Genomic DNA, 18,277 nt, shown 5'->3' on the forward strand with positions numbered 1-18,277 from the left:
ATTTTTTTGCGAATGTGACAAGAAAAAGAAACTCCATACTCTAAAAACTCCATCAGAAATGATGAAACTAGTGAGAGGAAAAATGAAGATATCGTCGGAATCGATTCCGGCAAGCTCAGAAGTTTGCTGGAATCGATTCCGGATAGTAGGGCCGAAATTGGTTCCCGAATCGGATACGGCTCCGGAATTAGTGTCCGTTTTCTGCATTTCCATGAGAATAGGCGTTAGGGCCACGATTGTATTGATAGCGGCAAAGAATCAAAATTTACTTGTAAACGATCCATTCTCATGGAGATTCCGAGGCAGGATTCGTTTCTGAAACCTCTGATTTCAATTCCAGAACTGATTCTGACTTCGGAGCTAATTCTGATACCGATCCTGGATCCTGGATACCGAATTCTGATACCGATCGCGTTTCCCGGGTCGATGCCGATTTTGATTCTGGATTGATTCCGGAACTACTCGAATTGATTCCAAACGCGAAATCGGAATCCGGTAGTTCTAAATCCGATTTCCCAGAACAAGTTGAAACGGTTTTTGGTCTTTTAAAAAAATATTCGCGTAAAATTCCATTAGATGATGTTGAGCACCCCTGTGCAGAACCCTGTTCCAAAACCTATTCTCAGCTATTTCGATCTATTTTCTCGGTTTTTAGAAAAGCTTTTTAATTTAAGTAGATTTGAAGAAATTAATTGATGAAAAAGGTGCTACATTTCAGTTCGAAAAACCATTTTAATCAAACCTTTTTACAAAATCGCAATTGAAAAAGGTAAACAAGCACCCGTAATGTCAAACCGCTCAGCTGTCAAAATGGCGCTGGCCGAACCGCCCAGAAGCAACCAGACTTTCGCTGCGTCAGTTGTCCACAAAGCAACACAGCGATCGGTTTTGTTAGTGTGTGCGCCTGTTCAATAGAAGAAACAACACGCAATACCGCTCCGGCAGTTCTAGCGCTTCTCGAGAAAGTGTACCCTTGCACTAGCAGTGTTTGGCTGTTGAGCATAGAAATCTCGAATTACCCCGAACGACTCATCCGACGCCGACGGAACTCGCAGACTGATAAGGTAAGCTGGTGGGTTTGTCAGATAAGTCCAACGATGTTTTGATTAGCAAGCAAAGCCACCAAATGCACCATCCACTAAAAACAGTGGACACTGGTCCATATATAGCCCGCATGAGTCATGACAAGGGGGAATCGATAGTTTTCTGGCTTTTTTTCTCGCTCCATTTGCATAGTGGCCTCCGTTCTGCTCGTTTGTTTTTGTTTTCCGCTCGCCGTGTATGTGTGGGTGCGTGTGAATTCGCGGTACCATTTCAATGGCGGTGCTTTTTGATGACTTTTTTTTTGCCTACACCTCCCCCCCCACCCGTTTGCTGTAGTGCATCATCACAAAGGAGGTGGTGGTGGTAGTGGTAGTCAATTTCAGTAGCACTTCCACTTCCCCACCCGCGCACAAGCACTCATTGAATTCTGCCATACTCGTCAAGTACATGCTTCATGATTAGCTGGGCTTTGCCTCTACTGTGCAGTGTATTTTACCCCAATCCCAACCTGTTATTTTTCCACCTGATCGTTGCAGATTACCTGGTGTGCAAAAACATAAAAAAAAACGTAAAAAATCTCCTCGAAGCAAAGATAAAATGCAAGGTAAGCGAATTCAACCGGACACTACTATGTTTGTGCTACAATATCTGTTATCTTTTTTGTAATGTATGTGTGACTATGCGTATGTGTGTTTGTGCATACATTTGTGCGGTCATCTGGCGCGTATATGCGTGCGTGTTGTGTTGTGCTCAATTTGGGACCTTGACTTTTTAGTGCAACACATCGTGAAAAAAGCATAAAACGCAATCCGTTTGCAAACGCCGCCCTTTGTTGCATCAGATGAAGAAAATGGGCGAAAATGGTACTGTTTTCCCAGTTAGAATGATCCCGTGGGGGAGGAGAAACATCGCAAGATTCTAGATAAATAGCGCCGGCTTCTAGGATCAGTCTAGAATTTTCGAGTCTTCTCCTCCTCCCGGGAGGGCGGCGGTTACCAATGTAACCGCAGGAAGGTTGAGGAGTGTTGTGTTAAGCCGGCCTACTGCAATGCGCTACAGATTCAGCTAAATGTGCAAATGTAACATCAACAATGGCATTAACACACACGGTTGTTGACACAAACAGTCATCCCCGGGTGTCATGCGGATAAGATAGAAATTGCTAGGCCGCCGAAAGCATCGAGCATTTTCGAAGACAGAAGAATTGAAGTTACGCCGAAAAGGGTTTTAATGAACTGTTTTTATTTTTGCTTTTTTTCCTTCCCATTTAAGCAGGTGGCTTGTAATTGAATTAAACTGCACAACCCTCCCCCCAGCCCCACACGAATCGCGCAACCCTCGTGTTCGCTAAAAGAGAGACAGAGAGAGCGCGCATTGAGAAGTTAGAACCCGCAGCGGGCCGAGGAGTGAATCACTCGTTTTGTGTGAAAGTGTGTAAACGGTTCTGAAACCGGGGGAAATTCTACCACCCCTTTCTCAACCAAGAACAGACAGACAAGGGAGAGAGAGATGGCTTATCAAGGAGGAGGATATTATCAAGGTTTTGTTTACGATTTTTTTGTTTTCGTTATTTCTCTTAACTTTACTACTCTCGCCTGTCCATTTATCAATGCATGATTTATTGGAGTTGTTTTTCTCTCCTACTATCACAAGAACTTCTAACTACTAACTGGGTAATGCTTTACTGTGATGCAAAACCACTTCCTCTCCTACTCATTTCAACTCATCTTTGCTGGCCCGTTTCCGTTTCGCTTTAAACGAGTCTGGGAACAACTCACTTACAACGATGTAACAATGTTCGATTCGATTTTTTAGTCTTTATTTTTTTTAATGATTCATAAAACCAAATAACGCACGAGTAGTAGGGGAAGACGACCACATGTTACACGATACAACTCACAATTCTAACACTGCGGAACATCCATACACACGAGCCCAGTACCCTGTGGAGAGGGTGCAGCTGAACCAACTACACTCAGAAACGCGCATTGAAACATGTGTAGGAAGTCTAGGAAAAACGTTTGGATTTTGCGGTTAAAGTTGTTTGAAAATTGTGCCACACGCTCATACGACCAGCTGAGAGGCTAGCGAGTGCACGTTTGTCGTTTCTTGAAGTTTGTGCTGACTGAGACTGAGTTTTGTAAACTTTAATTAGCAACTTAATTTGTAACACATTAGCGCGAGGCACAAAATAGTAAACGGTACTGAATCATCATTTGTGTAGGCAAAGGTTTCTGTTAGTGTGCATGTCCAGCGAAGGTGTGGTGTAGATGTGGAACGGGAAAAGTAGCCTTGGATTCACGTCTGTGTGATGCGTGGTGGATGTGGTCCGTTTAAAGCAAAATCAATCCCACCTTCAAATAAAGAAGCTTGATTTTAATGTGGCGCAATATTGCACCCCGGGTAAAGATTCCACTCATTTCAGGAACATTCCAGGTGTGTGATTTATTTGAATTAAACGGACCACCTCACGGGACGATCCTGTCAGTTGTGTGTTTGTGTGTTAGCGTGACGTTAAACTGTTTCATATTTCTGGCGGGTGTGACAATTCCTTGACTAATAACGCTTCCGGTGCTTTTCTTTTCCTGCATTCTGTGCGCGCTCCCTGTACAGACCCTAATCAAGCGTACTACGGTGGTCAGTATCCGCAGCAGCCCGGCTACAATCCGAACTATCCACCGCAGCAACCCGGTTATCCACCGCAGCAACCCGGCTACCCTTCGGGCGGCTACATCCCCGGCTATCCACCACAGCAACCGGGCTACCCGCCCCAACCCGGCTATCCACCGCAGCCCGGCTTCGTACAGCCACCGCCAGCCATGCCCGGTGCGTACGGTGCCGCCTACGATCCCGAGACGGGCAGCGTCAAGGGCTTCGAGTTTAACGACCAATCGATACGGCGCGGTTTCATCCGGAAGGTGTACTCCATCCTCACGGTAGGTTGGGCTATTTGCTGTGCCTGTTTTACGTTTACTTTTTTACTAATGGGGTTTTTTGTGTGTTGTTTGTGCTACTTTTCCATTCGCTTTAGGTTCAACTGGCAATTACACTGGGCTTCATCACGCTGTTCCTGTACCATCGGCCGACAAAGCTATGGGTGCAAAATCATCCGGAAATGTTTTGGATCGCGCTCGGTGTGATGGTTGTCACGCTGATCTCCATGGCCTGCTGTGGCGATGTGCGCCGAAAGGCACCGATGAACTTTATCTTCCTGACGCTCTTTACGCTAGCCCAAGCGTTCCTGCTCGGCGTTACCACGGCCAACTTCAGCTCGCAAGAGGTAAGCGATTCTACCATAGAAAGGTGTTTTTTAGTGCAAAAAAAAAAGAATCGTGAAATTTTAACACCACGCACCGCTTTGCTCTCCCTTCCAACCCCACCCCAAGGTCATGCTGGCGGTAGGCATAACGGCAGCCGTCTGTCTCGGGCTGACGCTGTTCGCCTTCCAAACCAAGTGGGACTTCACCGTGATGGGCGGCATTCTGTTCGTGGCCGTGCTGATCCTGATGCTGTTCGGGCTGATCGCGATCTTCTTCCCGGGCAAAACGATCACGCTCGTCTACGCGTCGGCCGGTGCGCTGATCTTCTCGATCTACCTGGTGTACGATACGCAGCTAATGCTTGGCGGTGAGCACAAGTACTCGATCAGCCCGGAGGAGTACATCTTTGCCGCGCTGAACCTCTACCTGGACATTGTGAACATCTTCCTGTACATTCTCACCATCATCGGTGCGTCGCGTGATTAAGCTGCGCTCCGTGGGAGGTAGATCAGGTTGTTTGTGCTACTGTTTTTTTTTTTTTTTTTTTTTTTTTGTTAGTTTCATTAACTCTTTCGTTGACTATCAAGCGTTCATTCCAAACGAATTGAATTGTGGTACGAATTGTAGCTGCAGCCTTGCTTTTGTTTCGGGTCAGCTTTTATCGGATAATATTGGATTACTAATGCAGCGTTGTTAGATTGATAACCCATAATGCCATATGTGTGTGTTTGTGTGCGTGGAATAATTTCCCCCTCACTCTAGGTGTCTCTAATTACCGTTTGAGCTAAGCTGCTATACAAACACAAGATGCGCGTATGAATCTCTGCTTACGCTCATCCATTCAAATGTGTGTGAACCCCTTTGAATTTATGACTGAATTTAAAAGGTTCTCAATTTAAACAATCTTTCTTTTTCAACATTTTTCGTTATTTTTTTTCTTCTTCTTTTGATTGCATTCGGTAAGAATTATTTGCCGCTTGAAAGTGGAATATAATCTACCCTGCATATAAATTTCATCACCGTATAAAGTCGCACCCGGAATAATGCTACTTAAGCTTTCCCCCTAAACGATAAGCGTTGACAGTTTTTGCACCGTGTCATACGAATTCCGTGAGGCTTATCTTGCTTTGTGTTGTGAGGTTACGATGGTACGTCTGGGAGTGATTCAAACGTTACATTTTTTGTTTTTGTTTTGAAGCCTTGTTAAAAGGGGTGAGCCCGCATTTGGACTCGCATTATTGCACCTTCACGCATACAGCATATAAATACGGTGGTGGACTAATTGATGAACTAAGAAACAAGCAGAAACTTAACAAAAAAATACGACAGCTATAAGAAACACGCTGAATTGAATCCAGTGTCGAATTGCGTACGGAATTTTGTTTCCTCTTTACCATTGCTAGCGTTGCTTGTACTGTTATCAAACGCATGTTATCAGATTGTTTTTTTTCCTGTTGGTGTCTGAAGAAGAAAACGCGAACTTAACCAGTACGTGGTGATTCATACGACTTTTTTCCGAGGCGCAATGTTTGTGATAAGGGCTTGTAGAAATGAGATCCAAAAAAGATGATACCAGTGAGGCTAACATACATACAAACGATGTTTTCAGATTTCGTACCGTTAGGAGCTGTGTTCCGGTGTAAGGCAAATATATATTTTAAGCATGTGCCCTTTTGAAATGTACCCCCTCGTAACTACCAAATATTGTTGTACACCACCAAATGTCACTGCAGCAGCAAACTAAACCTTTATCTATACAGCGTGCAGATGCTTCAGTGTGTGTGTGTGTAATGTTGCTAGCTGCTCCATGTAATAATGGTGATGATCTATTTATTTACCCATGAAACCATCGTTCGTTTGTTCGAATTCTCCATTCGAATATGCTTGGAGAGAGCGGGCTCTCCTGTGAATGGCTTTGCGGATAAGAATATCTTTACAAGCGTTACTTACAGTTGCAACAAATACTAAAACAAATACCAAACCAGTCCAATATTTAAAAAAAATCATATTATATTATCCATCGATACACCTACACAGAACAGCTAGATATGTATATAATGTTTTCCCTGATAACATAAATACTGGATAACGAAGATGAAAACACTATTTAAGAAACGAATCTATAAGAAGAAGATTAAAAATAAAATGAAATAGAATTGAAGAAACGCTAACAGCAAACCCAGTGAAAACAAAAAAATCGAACCAGTCCAATAGGTGTGTAGTATTTTTGAGAAAACAATTAATGTATGCGTGCGTGTGTCGTGTGCAGCCATCGTTTGACAATAGAGGATATATGGAACATGATTCTAATAACTTACTAACTAAAATGGGAACAGAGCTAGCTGCTACAGCAAATCGGTGAGCGTGCAATAGTTATTGATAATCAAACAGACAAACATTTAGCGAATAACGTACAACATACACACTCACACATCTTGCGCATTGCAATGAAGTGTGTACATTTTCCTGCAGTTTTTTTTAAACAATAAAACCAACTCTTATTGTAAATGAAACATTAACGCTTTAGTGCCCCGCGCGCATAACAGCCTGTACGTTGCGCGTTGAATTTTTCCGAACACTACTCCTGCGCGCGCGGTTGCTGCTACTGTTTCACCGGGTGCGTTCGTTTCCTGCTGTAGAACGGAACCTGAAACGGGTTGGTCAGTGTGATCTTTTCCCCATCGGCCAGCGTCTGGGGCAGTGGCATGTTTTTCGTCTCCGGCAGGAACAAACTCGCTATACCGCCGGCCGTCAGCGCGAGCCCCATTATGACCAACGGAATGGCCACGTTTTCCTTGCCCTGTGTGTGAGAGAGAGAGAGAGATGGAGGAAGGGAGGAGAGAGAGAGAGAGTGACGATCCCTGGGGGTTAATATAATCTGTGGCAGAAACAGGAAACTCGTCGCTTTGCTACGCACCGTGTAGTTCATCAGCGGTATGACGATCGGGCCAAGCATGCCGACGACAGAACAGAAGCTCATTCCCAGCCCGCGTATCACGGTTGGATAGATTTCCGATGCGGTCAGCGGAACGACGACGAACGCGGACGAAACACCCATTTTGCCGATGCAGTACAGTATGAGCGTGGTGGTGCGACCTGAAAGACAAGCAGGGGGATATAACAGCCACCGATCGATAGAGGACGCTGAACTCACGCTATGCGGAGAGTGTAATATAAGAAGGAGTATGTGAATAATCTATGCGTATCGAATTACAACGCGGGAACAGACGGCATATGGTCACCAAGAGACTAAGTAATTACAATGCTGAATAGTGAGGAAGAAAAGGCTTCGGAACTTGGGTGCATGAAATTAGCAATTTGCAATGACCATCGATTGGGTTGTTCAAATAAAAGGATTTAAATACGAAAAAACGAGACAACCGAGAGAACGATTAGTTTCCTGAAGTTGTCTCCCTGATGGTAGACTGAAATACGCGACTTCTGAGAGCTTTTGAGTCACTTCTAACTCCAATGGGTTGATCAAAGTCGAACTTGATACGTCTTTAAATACGCGTGACAGATCGAATAGTTTCCTGGAGTTGTCTACACCCTACATGTCGGTAGACTGCAATGCGCAACCTCCAAAGTCACTCATAAATTGACTTTCCAACCTGTTGATCATCTGGTCAAACTTGATTACCCACTGGCTTAATGCAGTCGTTGCGGTTGTAAGGCTTCGCAGAGAATATCATCATCTTTTCTTGTCTGGAATCTACAAGAACTCTCATCTTCTCAACGTTTTTTGTATGTCAACCAGCTGGTGAATGATCGTGCTGGTGAAACCTTACCTTGCGGAATGATCGTGAATGCGCAGGCCAGCCCACCGATCACCATCGTGGTAAACAGTACACCCCGGCGCCCGAACAGGTTCAGGCTGGGCCACAGCACAATGTACGTCGGCAGCTCTACCAGCCCGGCCAGGAAGAAGTTAAAGATCTCGTCTCCCCCAAGCGCTGGCGCATAGTAGCTCAGGCCCACGTAAACGCTCGTGTTGGTCAGCCAGATGAACGCTACGAACGTGGTCTTGCGGCGCATCTGCGGCTTGTCAAAAAGATGCCGCAGCCCTATTTCGTGCGCGTGCGAGTTTGCCGTCTCGTCTGTGGCCGGATGTTCCGGAGCATCTTCCAGCGACAGTGCCTTGATACGCTCGTCCAGCAGCTTCCGATAGCCGTCGTCGATCGTTTTTCCATTCACCCTTTGTGAGCATCGCATCGGATTAGTCGGAACGGTTAATGTGGGCAGCAAATGAACACACCTACCTGGCCATTTTGAGAAGAATCCGCTGTGCCTGACTGTACTTGCCACGGGCGGCAAGCCAGCGCGGTGACTCCGGGATCAGTGTGTAGAAGAGAAACAGAACTAACAGCGGGAGGGAAACGGCGATCGACAGGGAGCGCCAGTCACGTTCGTAGTACACGATCACCGACAGCAGCACCAGCCCGACCGAGTACGCAATATTGGAGATGATGGTGCAAAAGTTGCGACGCTTTGGTTCTACTAGCTCGATCGCTGAAAAGAAAGATCACATGTTTGATATCCTTGTGACCTTAGGATCAAGGTTGGCAACACCTACCCAACATGTAAGGGCTCGACAGGATTGCCGGTACGGTTAGTCCCACGACGATGCGCGTCACCAACCACGATCCGTAGCTCCACATAGCTGCACCAACTGCACCGGCCGTTACCTGCACCACCAGGCAAAGGAAGAAGGAAAGCTTCCGTCCCCAGTAGTCCTGCATGTACCCGAAGCCGAGATTACCGATCAAACCGGCAACACCGAACACCATCAATGCCGTCGTAGTGTCAAAGTCTCGATCACATACCAAATTCCACTGAATAGAAGGTAGGAGAGGGGTCACAAACCGGTAGAATCATTTCAAATATATTTTACGCCTGTTCCATTGTTACTTACATCCGTTACTACGGTTGAGTTGAAGATGGATTGATCGTAGGACCAGCCGTTCCGGCAGCTGGAGATACCGTTCGGTGGTGACAACTGCTCCAAGGACACATTTCCAGCCACCGAACGTAAGTGACTGGCAATTTCGGAATAGTTGCGCAAATACATGGAACATTTGGAGTACCCGATCGTACCGTCCGAGTATGGTAGCTGGGGTATGCTGGTAAGCGATCAACGAAATCCGACGGGAAATGATTAGATAAATTGGAGAAATAGATGTTAATTGACGTTGCAGAATTAGTGTGTGTGTGGAGGGGGGAGGTTTTTTCGGGACAGGAAGTAATTTGTCCTAAATCAGGAATTTGGAGGGTTGGAATTTGAGATGGGTAACTCTGATACAGATGTATGAATCTGAATGAATATTCTAAGTGAATCTTTGAATCGAAACCTTATATTTTGAGATTAATTAATCTGTAAAGACGTTTGAATCTCTAAAAATTCACAAATCTCTAATGGTTCATGAACTTCTAAGAAACATGAATCTATACCGATTAAAGAATCTCTGGAGAATCTCTCATAGGAATCTATAGATTTATGAATCAGTATCTAAAGATTTTCAGTTATGTTTTTGCTGATCAATGCTTGTTGTGTACCGGAGATCTATTCATCCGAAGATGATGGATACTTTAAATATTCATGAATATCGATAAATTCATATTAGTGTTGAGTTTCATGAATATTTTGTTGTTGTGGGTTCAAACCCCGCATGGACCATCTTCCCGTAGCAAAACAACCTATCCGGCTGCGTGGTACTAGCGAAGAAGTCTCGAAAGCATGTGTAGGCTTGACATGACCACGTAGGTTGTTACGCCAAAAAGAAGAATAATAAGAATAATGAAAAGCTCTCTAAATCTTTATATATTTATGAACCCTCGAGATCAAAGAATCTCTAGAGATTCGTGAATTTTTCGAGATATATTATTTCTTTCAAATTCATGAATCTTCCGAGATCTAAGATTTAGGAATCTTTGAGTTTCTTGTATCTTTCCAAACGAGATTCAGAGTAATTAAATCATTTCAAAGGTTCATTCAGATTCACCTAATACTTATTCAATTCTTTGAAGATTCTTTAGAAACTCACACTCTATATATTTAGCGGGTTTTGAATGTTTAGAGATTCATACATCTTTGAAGATTCGATCCAGATTCGAATCACTCAGCTCCAAAGATTCGTTTGAATTAATCTTTAGGAAAAAAAATCATGAAACACACAACCCAAGTTGACACATAAATTACCTAATATTTTTCAGTAGATCCGCTAAATGGTTGCCAAACCCATCGAATTGTGGCACTTTGCACCAGTGGTTCGGCTTTGCTGCTAAAAATAATTGGCTAAACGAAGGATTTATTAGAAAAAAAGGGATGCGAATGGGATTAGCATGTTTTAATACTGCAATTCTATAAGGTTACTAAAAGTATCGTTTAAATAATCTATCGAAAAATGCTCAATATTACAAAAATTGCTTTAAAAAACTACCTGTAAGCGTGAAAAGCGCAGGGAAACGTGGCGGGAAACAGCAGCACCCCGATGATGATCTTCTGGTACGCACCGAACCCATCGCACATATCCAGTATGGAGTCGAAATCCATGGCAACACCGCTCAACACTTAAGCGCACAACCTGCAGCAGCTTCACGAACGCACTTCGATTCGAACCCGAAACGACGGTAATCCAAGTATTCGCTGGACAACGACAGCTCCACCACGCATGCTACACCGATCGAGACTGAGCGAATTGCACACGATTGGCATGGTTTGAACAACTTCACTGGCCTCCCCCGTACATCAAAGGGAGACAGACCCCAAATCCCCGTCAGGATATCTGCTGCTGCTATCTAGCATCTTTCGCTTAAGTGGATGCATTTATCTCATAGCGATTTAAATGCTTTCATCGGATGCGTGTACCGACAATACCCCCCCACCCCCCACCCCATCCCGGGATACTTGAAACTCGAAACGGTGGCCACAGAAATTGGAGCTAATCATGTGCGGTACGCGGTTGTGATGCGTACTTTGGCTTTAGCGCATTTCATTGCTCGTTCGATCGTCGAACGTTGCGGCACGTGCTCGGTCAGTTTGGAACAGTTTGCAAAGACACTGTGGATTCCTCCCACAAACCACACAAACACTGTGTTCAGTAATCAGGGGTGTTGTTATATTAGCAGGTGTTGCCACTAGTTATGCTATTACTATTTAGATGCAATATTTTAAAGATTATTACCACGTGTTCTGTAAAGTGAAACGCATTGTGCGCATGCAGTGGCGCAACAATTTAAACGGACCGAGAAACAGCAAGAGTGAAAATTTTCTTCAAGTTGAAGCACATGAAGCAACGAAATATAGATAATTGTACGAAAATTATTAACAAACCCGGCATCTAAGCTGCAATCAAATCATATTCAACGTATTATTTCATTACACTAACTGGTGCGTTCTGAACTCCTCTCCCGCGTCTCTCCCGCACAAGCAATTCGTCTATTGCTTTGCTGGCCACAAAATTAGCCCTAATTGAATAACAGATTCGCTGCTTAAATAGGGACGACGCATTTAAATTAATACGCACATTAAGCCAAAACTGCTTTTTTCTTGCTTTAAATGTGCAAATGGTTGCCTTTAGCTGAAACTAGATAAATTATTTGAATACATATAAACCTTTAAACACGATAGATATATTTATGAATATATATAGTTATCATTAATTTATTCAGCACGATTCAATACAGAAGAACAAGAAATATTTAACTCAGCTTTCACAGATTCATTATAAATTGTGTAATTCGTATATGCGTGTGTATGTGTGTATGTGTTCAGTTTTTATGTTTTTTTTTCAACAGATAAGATCAAATAATACACAACAGGGGGTGGTAGTAGGTAGGTTTTTCTAACGAGACTTTGAAACCATATCACACATCAAATTCCATATCTTTTACAACACAACTAAGCTCTGAGTTGCAAGCGTGTAGCTGTGTCTTTTGTTTGTATGTGTGCGTGTGTGTACCCGGATAAGCCGGGGGGAAAAGGGCGAGCGATTCCGCGATTACCATCCCATCTGGTTCGGTGGCGCTCCTGGTGCGCCCGGCTGCGGTTGCTGCTGTTGCTGCTGTTGATGGTGCTGCGCACCGTACGCACCCGGATACGTTCCATAGTACGCTGGCGGCACCATAGTTGCCGGTGGGAAGCCGGTGTAGGCTGAAAGAACATAAAAAAATCCGATTAATTATTCGTCACGGTGTTTTTTTTGGTTCTGCTCTTACTTACCCGACGGATAGGGCAGTGTACCGTAGGGATTGAAGCCTTGCGGCATCGGCGGTGGCACGTACCCGGTGAAACCGCCCATCGCTGCCATATTACCCCCGTACGCAGCGGCCATCGGAATTCCCTGCATCTGCTGCGGATAGGGCGCCGGCGCTGTACCACCAGCAGCAGCAGAGGCCGGAGGAGCGGCACTGGCCGGTGCACTGGCGGAAGTGCTGGCCGGCTCGTTGCTTGCCGTCGTAGACGTGTGGTGCGTCGGAATGACCGGCGTCGGGGCAACCGACGCCTGGCGGCTCGACTCATGCGTCAGGTCCTTCATCAGCTCTTCCTTTTCGGTTTTGCGCGCGAAACAGTAATCGCTGATCTTGCTCTGATAGACGAGCAGAATCTCCGTCAGCCCGTTGTAGAACGTTTCGCCCTCCTGCAGGTAGCCCTGCAGCTCGGTAAACACATCGTAGGCCGCCGCCAGCTCCGACAGCGTGCGATCGCGCTGATCGGTCGATACGCCCGATTCCGACACGAACCGCTCGTGCGCTTCGCGCACCTCCGTCGACAGCACCTGCTGACGGGCCAGCGTTTCGCCGACCTGCTCCTGCAGCGGTCCGATCACCTTCCCGATTTCGGACAGCGAGATGGCCGGCTCGTTGATGACGCCCTCCGTGGACAGAGCACTGAGGAACCGGTCCTTCAGGTCGATCGTTAGACCCTTCAGCTCCGACTCGATGCACTCCCGCTCCGCTTTCATCGTTTCGACCGACTCCATCAGCGAGCGGAGCGTCTGGGCGGCGGAAGAGTTGGACGCCTGGCTGTTGCTGCCGGCGCCCGCCGAGGGAATCTCCTTCGCCAGCTGGTCGGCTGTCATCGACAGCAGCTCCAGGCCGTGCTTGTGGGTGGCAAACTTCTCGCGGATCACCTTGTCCGCGGCGGTCGCGTTGTTGATGATCGTGCGGTACTTTTCCCCGTTGGCACGGAACGTTGCGGCCAGCTTGTCGGAGGAGGTGCGCGTCCAACGGTCCTTAAACTGTGCCCTCAGCTGATTGTCCGAGTCGCGCTCCTCGTCCATCATGCGGAAGGCCTGAAAGAAAAAGAAAAAAAGGGAGGAATACTTTTACTGTGTCCAAACACCGAAACAATGGAGCCACCCTTACCTCGTCCAGAATCTCCTTGTTGCGCGTAAACAGCTCCGGCAGCCGTTCGATCAGCTCCTTCAACTGCGCAATACCGCCCTTCTCGCGCACCGCGCTCGCTTTCTCCTGCAGCGACGGGGGCAAACTGTCGCCCGAAGCGGTCACCTCCACGATCGCGGGCAGGTTCAGGCTCGACAGCAGCCCATTCAGTGCGGAGGTCGCTTCCCGCAGCCGCATGATCTCCCCGTTGACCATCTCCGACTTGCGACCTTCGCACGCTGCCAGCGCCTGATTGACCGCGACCGGCACAAGCGCACCGAACAGATCGTGAAAGTCTTCGCTTAGGGGCGTCGCCAGCGGGAGCACCTTCGCCAGCTGCGCCTTCCCCGGGCTCGGCAGATTGTTCACGTCCGGGATGACTTCGTTGTAGATGAAGTCGTTGTCCTTCTTCGCCTCGGCCAGGCTCTTCTGCGCCCGGTTCGCGTACTCCTGGAAGAGGGTCGGATTGGAGGAGCGCGATTGGGCCGTCTTGAACAGCTCGACCGCCTTCTGCAGCCGGCTAATCTCCTCGCCGAACGCTTTGTTCGCCTTGGACACCTTGCTGTGGTACAGCATGGTGAGCGCGTGCATGGCCGCCTGCCTGCCCGCCACCTGCGGTATCCACTCCTTGTCCCACAGGGCCCGCACGCCGTCCCGCTGCATCGAGCGCAGCGCCTCCGAGTACAGCTCCTCGCACTGGGCGCACAGCTTGGCCACGACCAGGTCCTTCATGCTGTCCTTGATCGCTTTGATGACGAACATTTCCTGCGCCTGGGCGAGCATCAGATTGCCGAGCGCGGTCAGGCTGTCCTGCGAAAGGTCGGGCGTCGGTTCGCCCTGTATCGTGGCGGAGGCGAGCGTTCGCAGGAAGGTAAAGATGGACGCACTTTGCTGGAACAGTTTCGCCGCCTGCTTGAGCCCTTCGTCCGTGTCGGTACTTTGGCTGCTGGCGACGGCGCTCTGCAGGGCGGCCAGGTTGAACAACACGCACGTCCGTTCGTACGCGATCGATGTAAGTGCTGCGACACAAGAGAAGAGAGCAACACACACGTAAGCGTTCAATTTATTAACTCATCCACATAACGTCCCACATCTCTCCCCCGCACGGTTACTTACTCAAGCTTATACGGCCGCCGAAAATGGATCCCTTGTCGAATGCATCCTTCCACTTGAACGGTACCTGCAGCTCCTGCACGGGAATCTTCGACTCCAGCGCCGACAGCTGATCGTAGTAGCGATAGTTGACCTCCAGGCCAGACTCCTGCTTATCGAACACCTTCCAGACGGCGGTGTTGCGTAGCGTATTCAGCTCCGCTATGGCCTCATTGATGACGTTCAGCTGGTCCGGCTCCAGGTTACGGTAGTTGCTTTGGACGAGCGTTTTCAGCGGTTTGGCAAAGTCCACCTCCGACGGTTTCTTCATAGGCACGGACAGGAGCCCCATGGTGAATCGTTCTTTACAGGATTAAACAGGTACAGGGGGGTTTGGGATGGGAGGTGATACGACACCACGATATGGGGAGGCTGTATTCTTTTCCTCTTTTCGATTCCTTCGACCACCAGCCACAATGAAAAACGCAACACACACACGCACGCACACAAAAACGCCCAATGCTCGTGTTCTGGAATGCACTCTCCGTTCCGGGTTAGCGGAATTATTCACCCCAAACTCGCTCGCTCGCACACCCGATGCTTTTATTAGTAATGCTGGGGTATGAATCATACGAAACTTTTCCCCTTTTTTTCATGCGGGCCGCCGTTTTGACAGGTGACAAAACAAGCAGGCACCCGTAACGATCTTTTTGCTTCGAAAAATGGACTAAAAACGGCATTAAATGTGGGATATGACGTGAGAATAGCGTGGTAACAGTTGTTTTATTTGTTTCCCAGTAATTTAAGCAGCAAAAATGATTTACTTTCAGCTGTACACTGCAAAAACAATGGATATTCCCTTTTTTTTCTTGCGACTGTTGCCTCATGGATCAACAAACATGGAGCTGTTTTGAAGTTTTCAAAAAAGGGAACTTCAGCTGTCAGCTGACGGGCAAACAACGGGCCAGGTAAACAAGCGGACTAAAACTACAAAATCCCACCCCAGCGCCAGATAACGATTGTGGCCAGTTCGTCGTCAGTAGCAGATTAGACAGGGCAATCGAAACCACCAGTAAAGGCAAACAGTGGAATCGGCTGGAAAACAAAATGAAGAACCTTGCAGAGCGTTCCGCTGGGTCTCTTTACTGGTGGCTGCTGGCCACACTATTCCTACCGATAGCCATTCCCGGTCTAGTGCTGAAGCTGCTGACGATGATGAAGGAACAACGGAACGCGCGCCATTTAAACGGGAAGGTAAGAGAAATCCGGTCCATAAAGCAGTTGGAAAGGCATAAACCGTATTCTGTTGGATTTTTTACAGGTCGTTCTCATTACTGGCGCTAGCTCGGGCTTGGGGGAAGCGTTAGCGCACAGCTTCTTTCTGGCCGGGTGCAAGGTAGTGCTGGCCGCCCGTCGTAAGGACGAGCTGGAACGGGTGCGAAAGGATCTGCTTGAGCTGCATGCGGTAATGCGCTTTACAACCCTGCTCAAACCCATCACTTTATTTAATGTGTCCCCCCTTTGTCCCCCACCCTCTCCCGCTAGACCGTGCCGACCCATCCGCCGATAATTCTGCCGCTCGACCTTTCCGATCTGAACAGCATCGGCGGCAAGGTGCAGAGCGTGCTGGAAATACACGGCGCCATCGACATACTGGTCAACAACGGCGGTATCAGTGTGCGGGGCGATGCCCTCTCGACGGCAATCGATGTGGACATACGGATAATGCTGGTCAACTACTTCGGCTCGGTCGCGCTCACGAAAGCTTGCCTACCGTCGATGATGGCACGCAAGGAGGGGCGCATCGTGAGCATTTCCAGCGTGCAGGGCAAGTTTGCCATCCCGCACCGTTCCGCGTACAGTGCATCGAAGCATGCGATGCAAGCGTTCTGCGACAGCTTGCGGGCCGAGGTGGCGAAGGATAACATCAAGGTGACGCTGATATCGCCCGGTTACATCAATACGGCGCTGTCGCTGAACGCGCTTACCGGGACCGGTGCATCGTATGGCAGTGAGTATTGCATTTTTTTTTCTGTTTTCATTTGGGTTTGTGTAAGAAAATATGAAAAAAATAATAATATGATGTTGTAGAAATGGACGCCGCAACGGCGGGAGGCGCATCGCCCCAGGACACAGCGTCCAGCATACTGAAGGCGATCGCGCGGGACGAAAAGGATATTATGCTGGCGCCGATTGCACCGCGCGCAGCCTACTGGTTGCGCCACCTGGCGCCTTCCGTTTACTTCTGGATAATGAAGAAACGGGCGGAAAAACTAAACTCCACGTAAACAAACACCAAAGAACGACAAACCAACCTACACATTCTTTCTAGTTCCTTTCATTTCAATCGACAACGGGTGTGTGACCATGGCAGGGCGCATTATATGTTTTTTTATTGTTAGTTTACAATTATTGGTAGCTATTTAAAACTATACGTTTACCACCCCGAACCCCATTCAACCTTTCCCCCCACCCATCGTTACCTTCTAGTGCATGGGCATTAATTATTTGATAGTGAAGCAACAACACACACACACTCGTTACCCGATATCAAAGAACGCAAGGCGCTAGAGTAGTACGCCACTTGACTAATTAACCAACGGCAGGAAAATGTATAACGCCCCAAACATAAAACCAATAGCAGAGCAATAGCTTGTTGTATTTTTTTTTTTTGCAATTATAAAATCAATTAAAGCGATAAGGTCATGTTTGTATATGAACAAAATATCGTTTGTTTTCTTTTCTATGCGTGATAAGCAATCAATTGTCTACCGAAATAACCTACCCCAGAGGTGGTGTGGTGTTAAGATAAGACGTTTTAATGATCCGTCTACCGGATTAAAGGTCGACAGCTGCTGGTGCTTTTTTAATGGGTCTCTCTTAATGATTATATTTGCTTCAAACCACGTCACGGTAGCCTGAAACGGCGCCATTCCCACACGTTTTTATCTGCTTCTGGAACTGAAAAGCTCTTGAAAAACGTCTGCCATTTCAAGGTCAGTGCTCATTAACTACCCGGAGACGGATAAAGAACATCATCATCAGTCCGGGTTCGGCTAATGACCCTTAATAGTGTAGTGGTGTCGCGCCCAGAGACACGTGCACGTGCTGCTCTAGCCGTGTTTTGCGTATTTAATGTGTCCCGATTAGTGATGTGCTTTTTGGAGCGCACCTACGACTCCGATCCGGCTCCGACTATTGTAAGTCCGATTCCAACTCCGGCAAGATAGAACCACTAGATCCGCCCGGAGTCGGAGTCGTCCGGAGTCGTCCGGAGCCGCTCGGAGTCGTCGGAGTTGTCCGGAGTTGGTCGGAGTCATCGGAGTCATCTGGAGTTGGAGTCGTTCGGAGTCGGAATCGTCCGGAGGTGGAGTCGTTCGGAGTCGTCCAGAGTCTCCCGCAGCCACCAGTCATCGGAGTCATCGGAGTCATCTGGAGTTGGAGTCGTCGGAGTCATCGGAATCATCCGGAGTTGGAGTCGTTCGGAGTCGGAGTCGTGC

General features: G+C 47.4%; 4 protein-coding genes across 8 annotated transcripts; 2 read left to right on the top strand and 2 right to left on the bottom strand.

Annotated features, from left to right (window-relative positions):
- Positions 1–850: 850 nt before the first annotated feature.
- Positions 851–6,482, top strand: LOC120953055 (protein lifeguard 1-like). Of its 5 annotated transcripts, none has more exons than XM_040372729.2 (6): positions 851–1,064; positions 1,581–1,648; positions 2,317–2,584; positions 3,658–3,980; positions 4,076–4,324; positions 4,431–6,482. In XM_040372729.2, exons 3-6 carry the CDS (start codon positions 2,554–2,556, stop codon positions 4,788–4,790), a joined length of 963 nt encoding a protein of 320 aa, XP_040228663.1. In that variant the 5' UTR covers positions 851–1,064; positions 1,581–1,648; positions 2,317–2,553; the 3' UTR covers positions 4,791–6,482. The 5 variants fall into 5 exon arrangements, with proteins under 5 accessions (XP_040228663.1, XP_040228662.1, XP_040228666.1 ...); XM_040372728.2 differs by having other exon boundaries at positions 2,320–2,584; XM_040372732.2 differs by lacking the exon at positions 2,317–2,584.
- Positions 6,198–11,862, bottom strand: LOC120953054 (beta-alanine transporter). Its single transcript, XM_040372727.2, has 8 exons — positions 10,742–11,862; positions 10,501–10,596; positions 9,217–9,424; positions 8,878–9,136; positions 8,564–8,813; positions 8,093–8,499; positions 7,222–7,400; positions 6,198–7,104 (listed from the first exon to the last, which is right to left on the bottom strand). Exons 1-8 carry the CDS (start codon positions 10,852–10,854, stop codon positions 6,907–6,909), a joined length of 1,710 nt encoding a protein of 569 aa, XP_040228661.2. The 5' UTR covers positions 10,855–11,862; the 3' UTR covers positions 6,198–6,906.
- A 70-nt stretch (positions 11,863–11,932) lies between these two features.
- LOC120953053 (programmed cell death 6-interacting protein) lies at positions 11,933–15,417 on the bottom strand. Its single transcript, XM_040372726.2, has 4 exons — positions 14,802–15,417; positions 13,668–14,704; positions 12,523–13,594; positions 11,933–12,453 (listed from the first exon to the last, which is right to left on the bottom strand). Exons 1-4 carry the CDS (start codon positions 15,127–15,129, stop codon positions 12,302–12,304), a joined length of 2,589 nt encoding a protein of 862 aa, XP_040228660.2. The 5' UTR covers positions 15,130–15,417; the 3' UTR covers positions 11,933–12,301.
- A 310-nt stretch (positions 15,418–15,727) lies between these two features.
- LOC120960981 (dehydrogenase/reductase SDR family protein 7-like) lies at positions 15,728–17,502 on the top strand. The gene is made up of 4 exons (XM_040384486.2): positions 15,728–16,031; positions 16,099–16,242; positions 16,323–16,788; positions 16,869–17,502. The coding sequence occupies exons 1-4, from the start codon at positions 15,885–15,887 to the stop codon at positions 17,063–17,065; spliced, it is 954 nt and encodes a 317-aa protein (XP_040240420.2). The 5' UTR covers positions 15,728–15,884; the 3' UTR covers positions 17,066–17,502.
- Positions 17,503–18,277: the final 775 nt, after the last annotated feature.

This window comes from Anopheles coluzzii, chromosome 2 (genome assembly GCF_943734685.1).
Source record: "Anopheles coluzzii chromosome 2, AcolN3, whole genome shotgun sequence".
NCBI classification, from domain to species: Eukaryota; Metazoa; Arthropoda; class Insecta; order Diptera; family Culicidae; genus Anopheles; species Anopheles coluzzii.

Excerpts from the sequence above, each read along its gene's own strand:
- LOC120960981 (XM_040384486.2), top strand. The coding sequence starts at position 15,885 with ATGAAGAACCTTGCAGAGCGTTCCGCTGGGTCTCTTTACTGGTGGCTG. Across the intron at positions 16,032-16,098 it reads CGCGCCATTTAAACGGGAAG|GTCGTTCTCATTACTGGCGC; the intron begins GTAAGAGAAATC and ends GATTTTTTACAG. Across the intron at positions 16,789-16,868 it reads GACCGGTGCATCGTATGGCA|AAATGGACGCCGCAACGGCG; the intron begins GTGAGTATTGCA and ends ATGATGTTGTAG.
- LOC120953053 (XM_040372726.2), bottom strand. The coding sequence starts at position 15,129 with ATGGGGCTCCTGTCCGTGCCTATGAAGAAACCGTCGGAGGTGGACTTT. Across the intron at positions 13,595-13,667 it reads ACAAGGAGATTCTGGACGAG|GCCTTCCGCATGATGGACGA; the intron begins GTAAGGGTGGCT and ends TTTTTCTTTCAG. Across the intron at positions 12,454-12,522 it reads TACACTGCCCTATCCGTCGG|CCTACACCGGCTTCCCACCG; the intron begins GTAAGTAAGAGC and ends ATGTTCTTTCAG.
- LOC120953054 (XM_040372727.2), bottom strand. The coding sequence starts at position 10,854 with ATGGATTTCGACTCCATACTGGATATGTGCGATGGGTTCGGTGCGTAC. Across the intron at positions 10,597-10,741 it reads TGCGCTTTTCACGCTTACAG|CCAATTATTTTTAGCAGCAA; the intron begins GTAGTTTTTTAA and ends TCCTTCGTTTAG. Across the intron at positions 8,500-8,563 it reads ATTCTTCTCAAAATGGCCAG|GGTGAATGGAAAAACGATCG; the intron begins GTAGGTGTGTTC and ends ATGCTCACAAAG.
- LOC120953055 (XM_040372729.2), top strand. The coding sequence starts at position 2,554 with ATGGCTTATCAAGGAGGAGGATATTATCAAG. Across the intron at positions 2,585-3,657 it reads AGGAGGAGGATATTATCAAG|ACCCTAATCAAGCGTACTAC; the intron begins GTTTTGTTTACG and ends CTCCCTGTACAG. Across the intron at positions 4,325-4,430 it reads CCAACTTCAGCTCGCAAGAG|GTCATGCTGGCGGTAGGCAT; the intron begins GTAAGCGATTCT and ends CCCCACCCCAAG.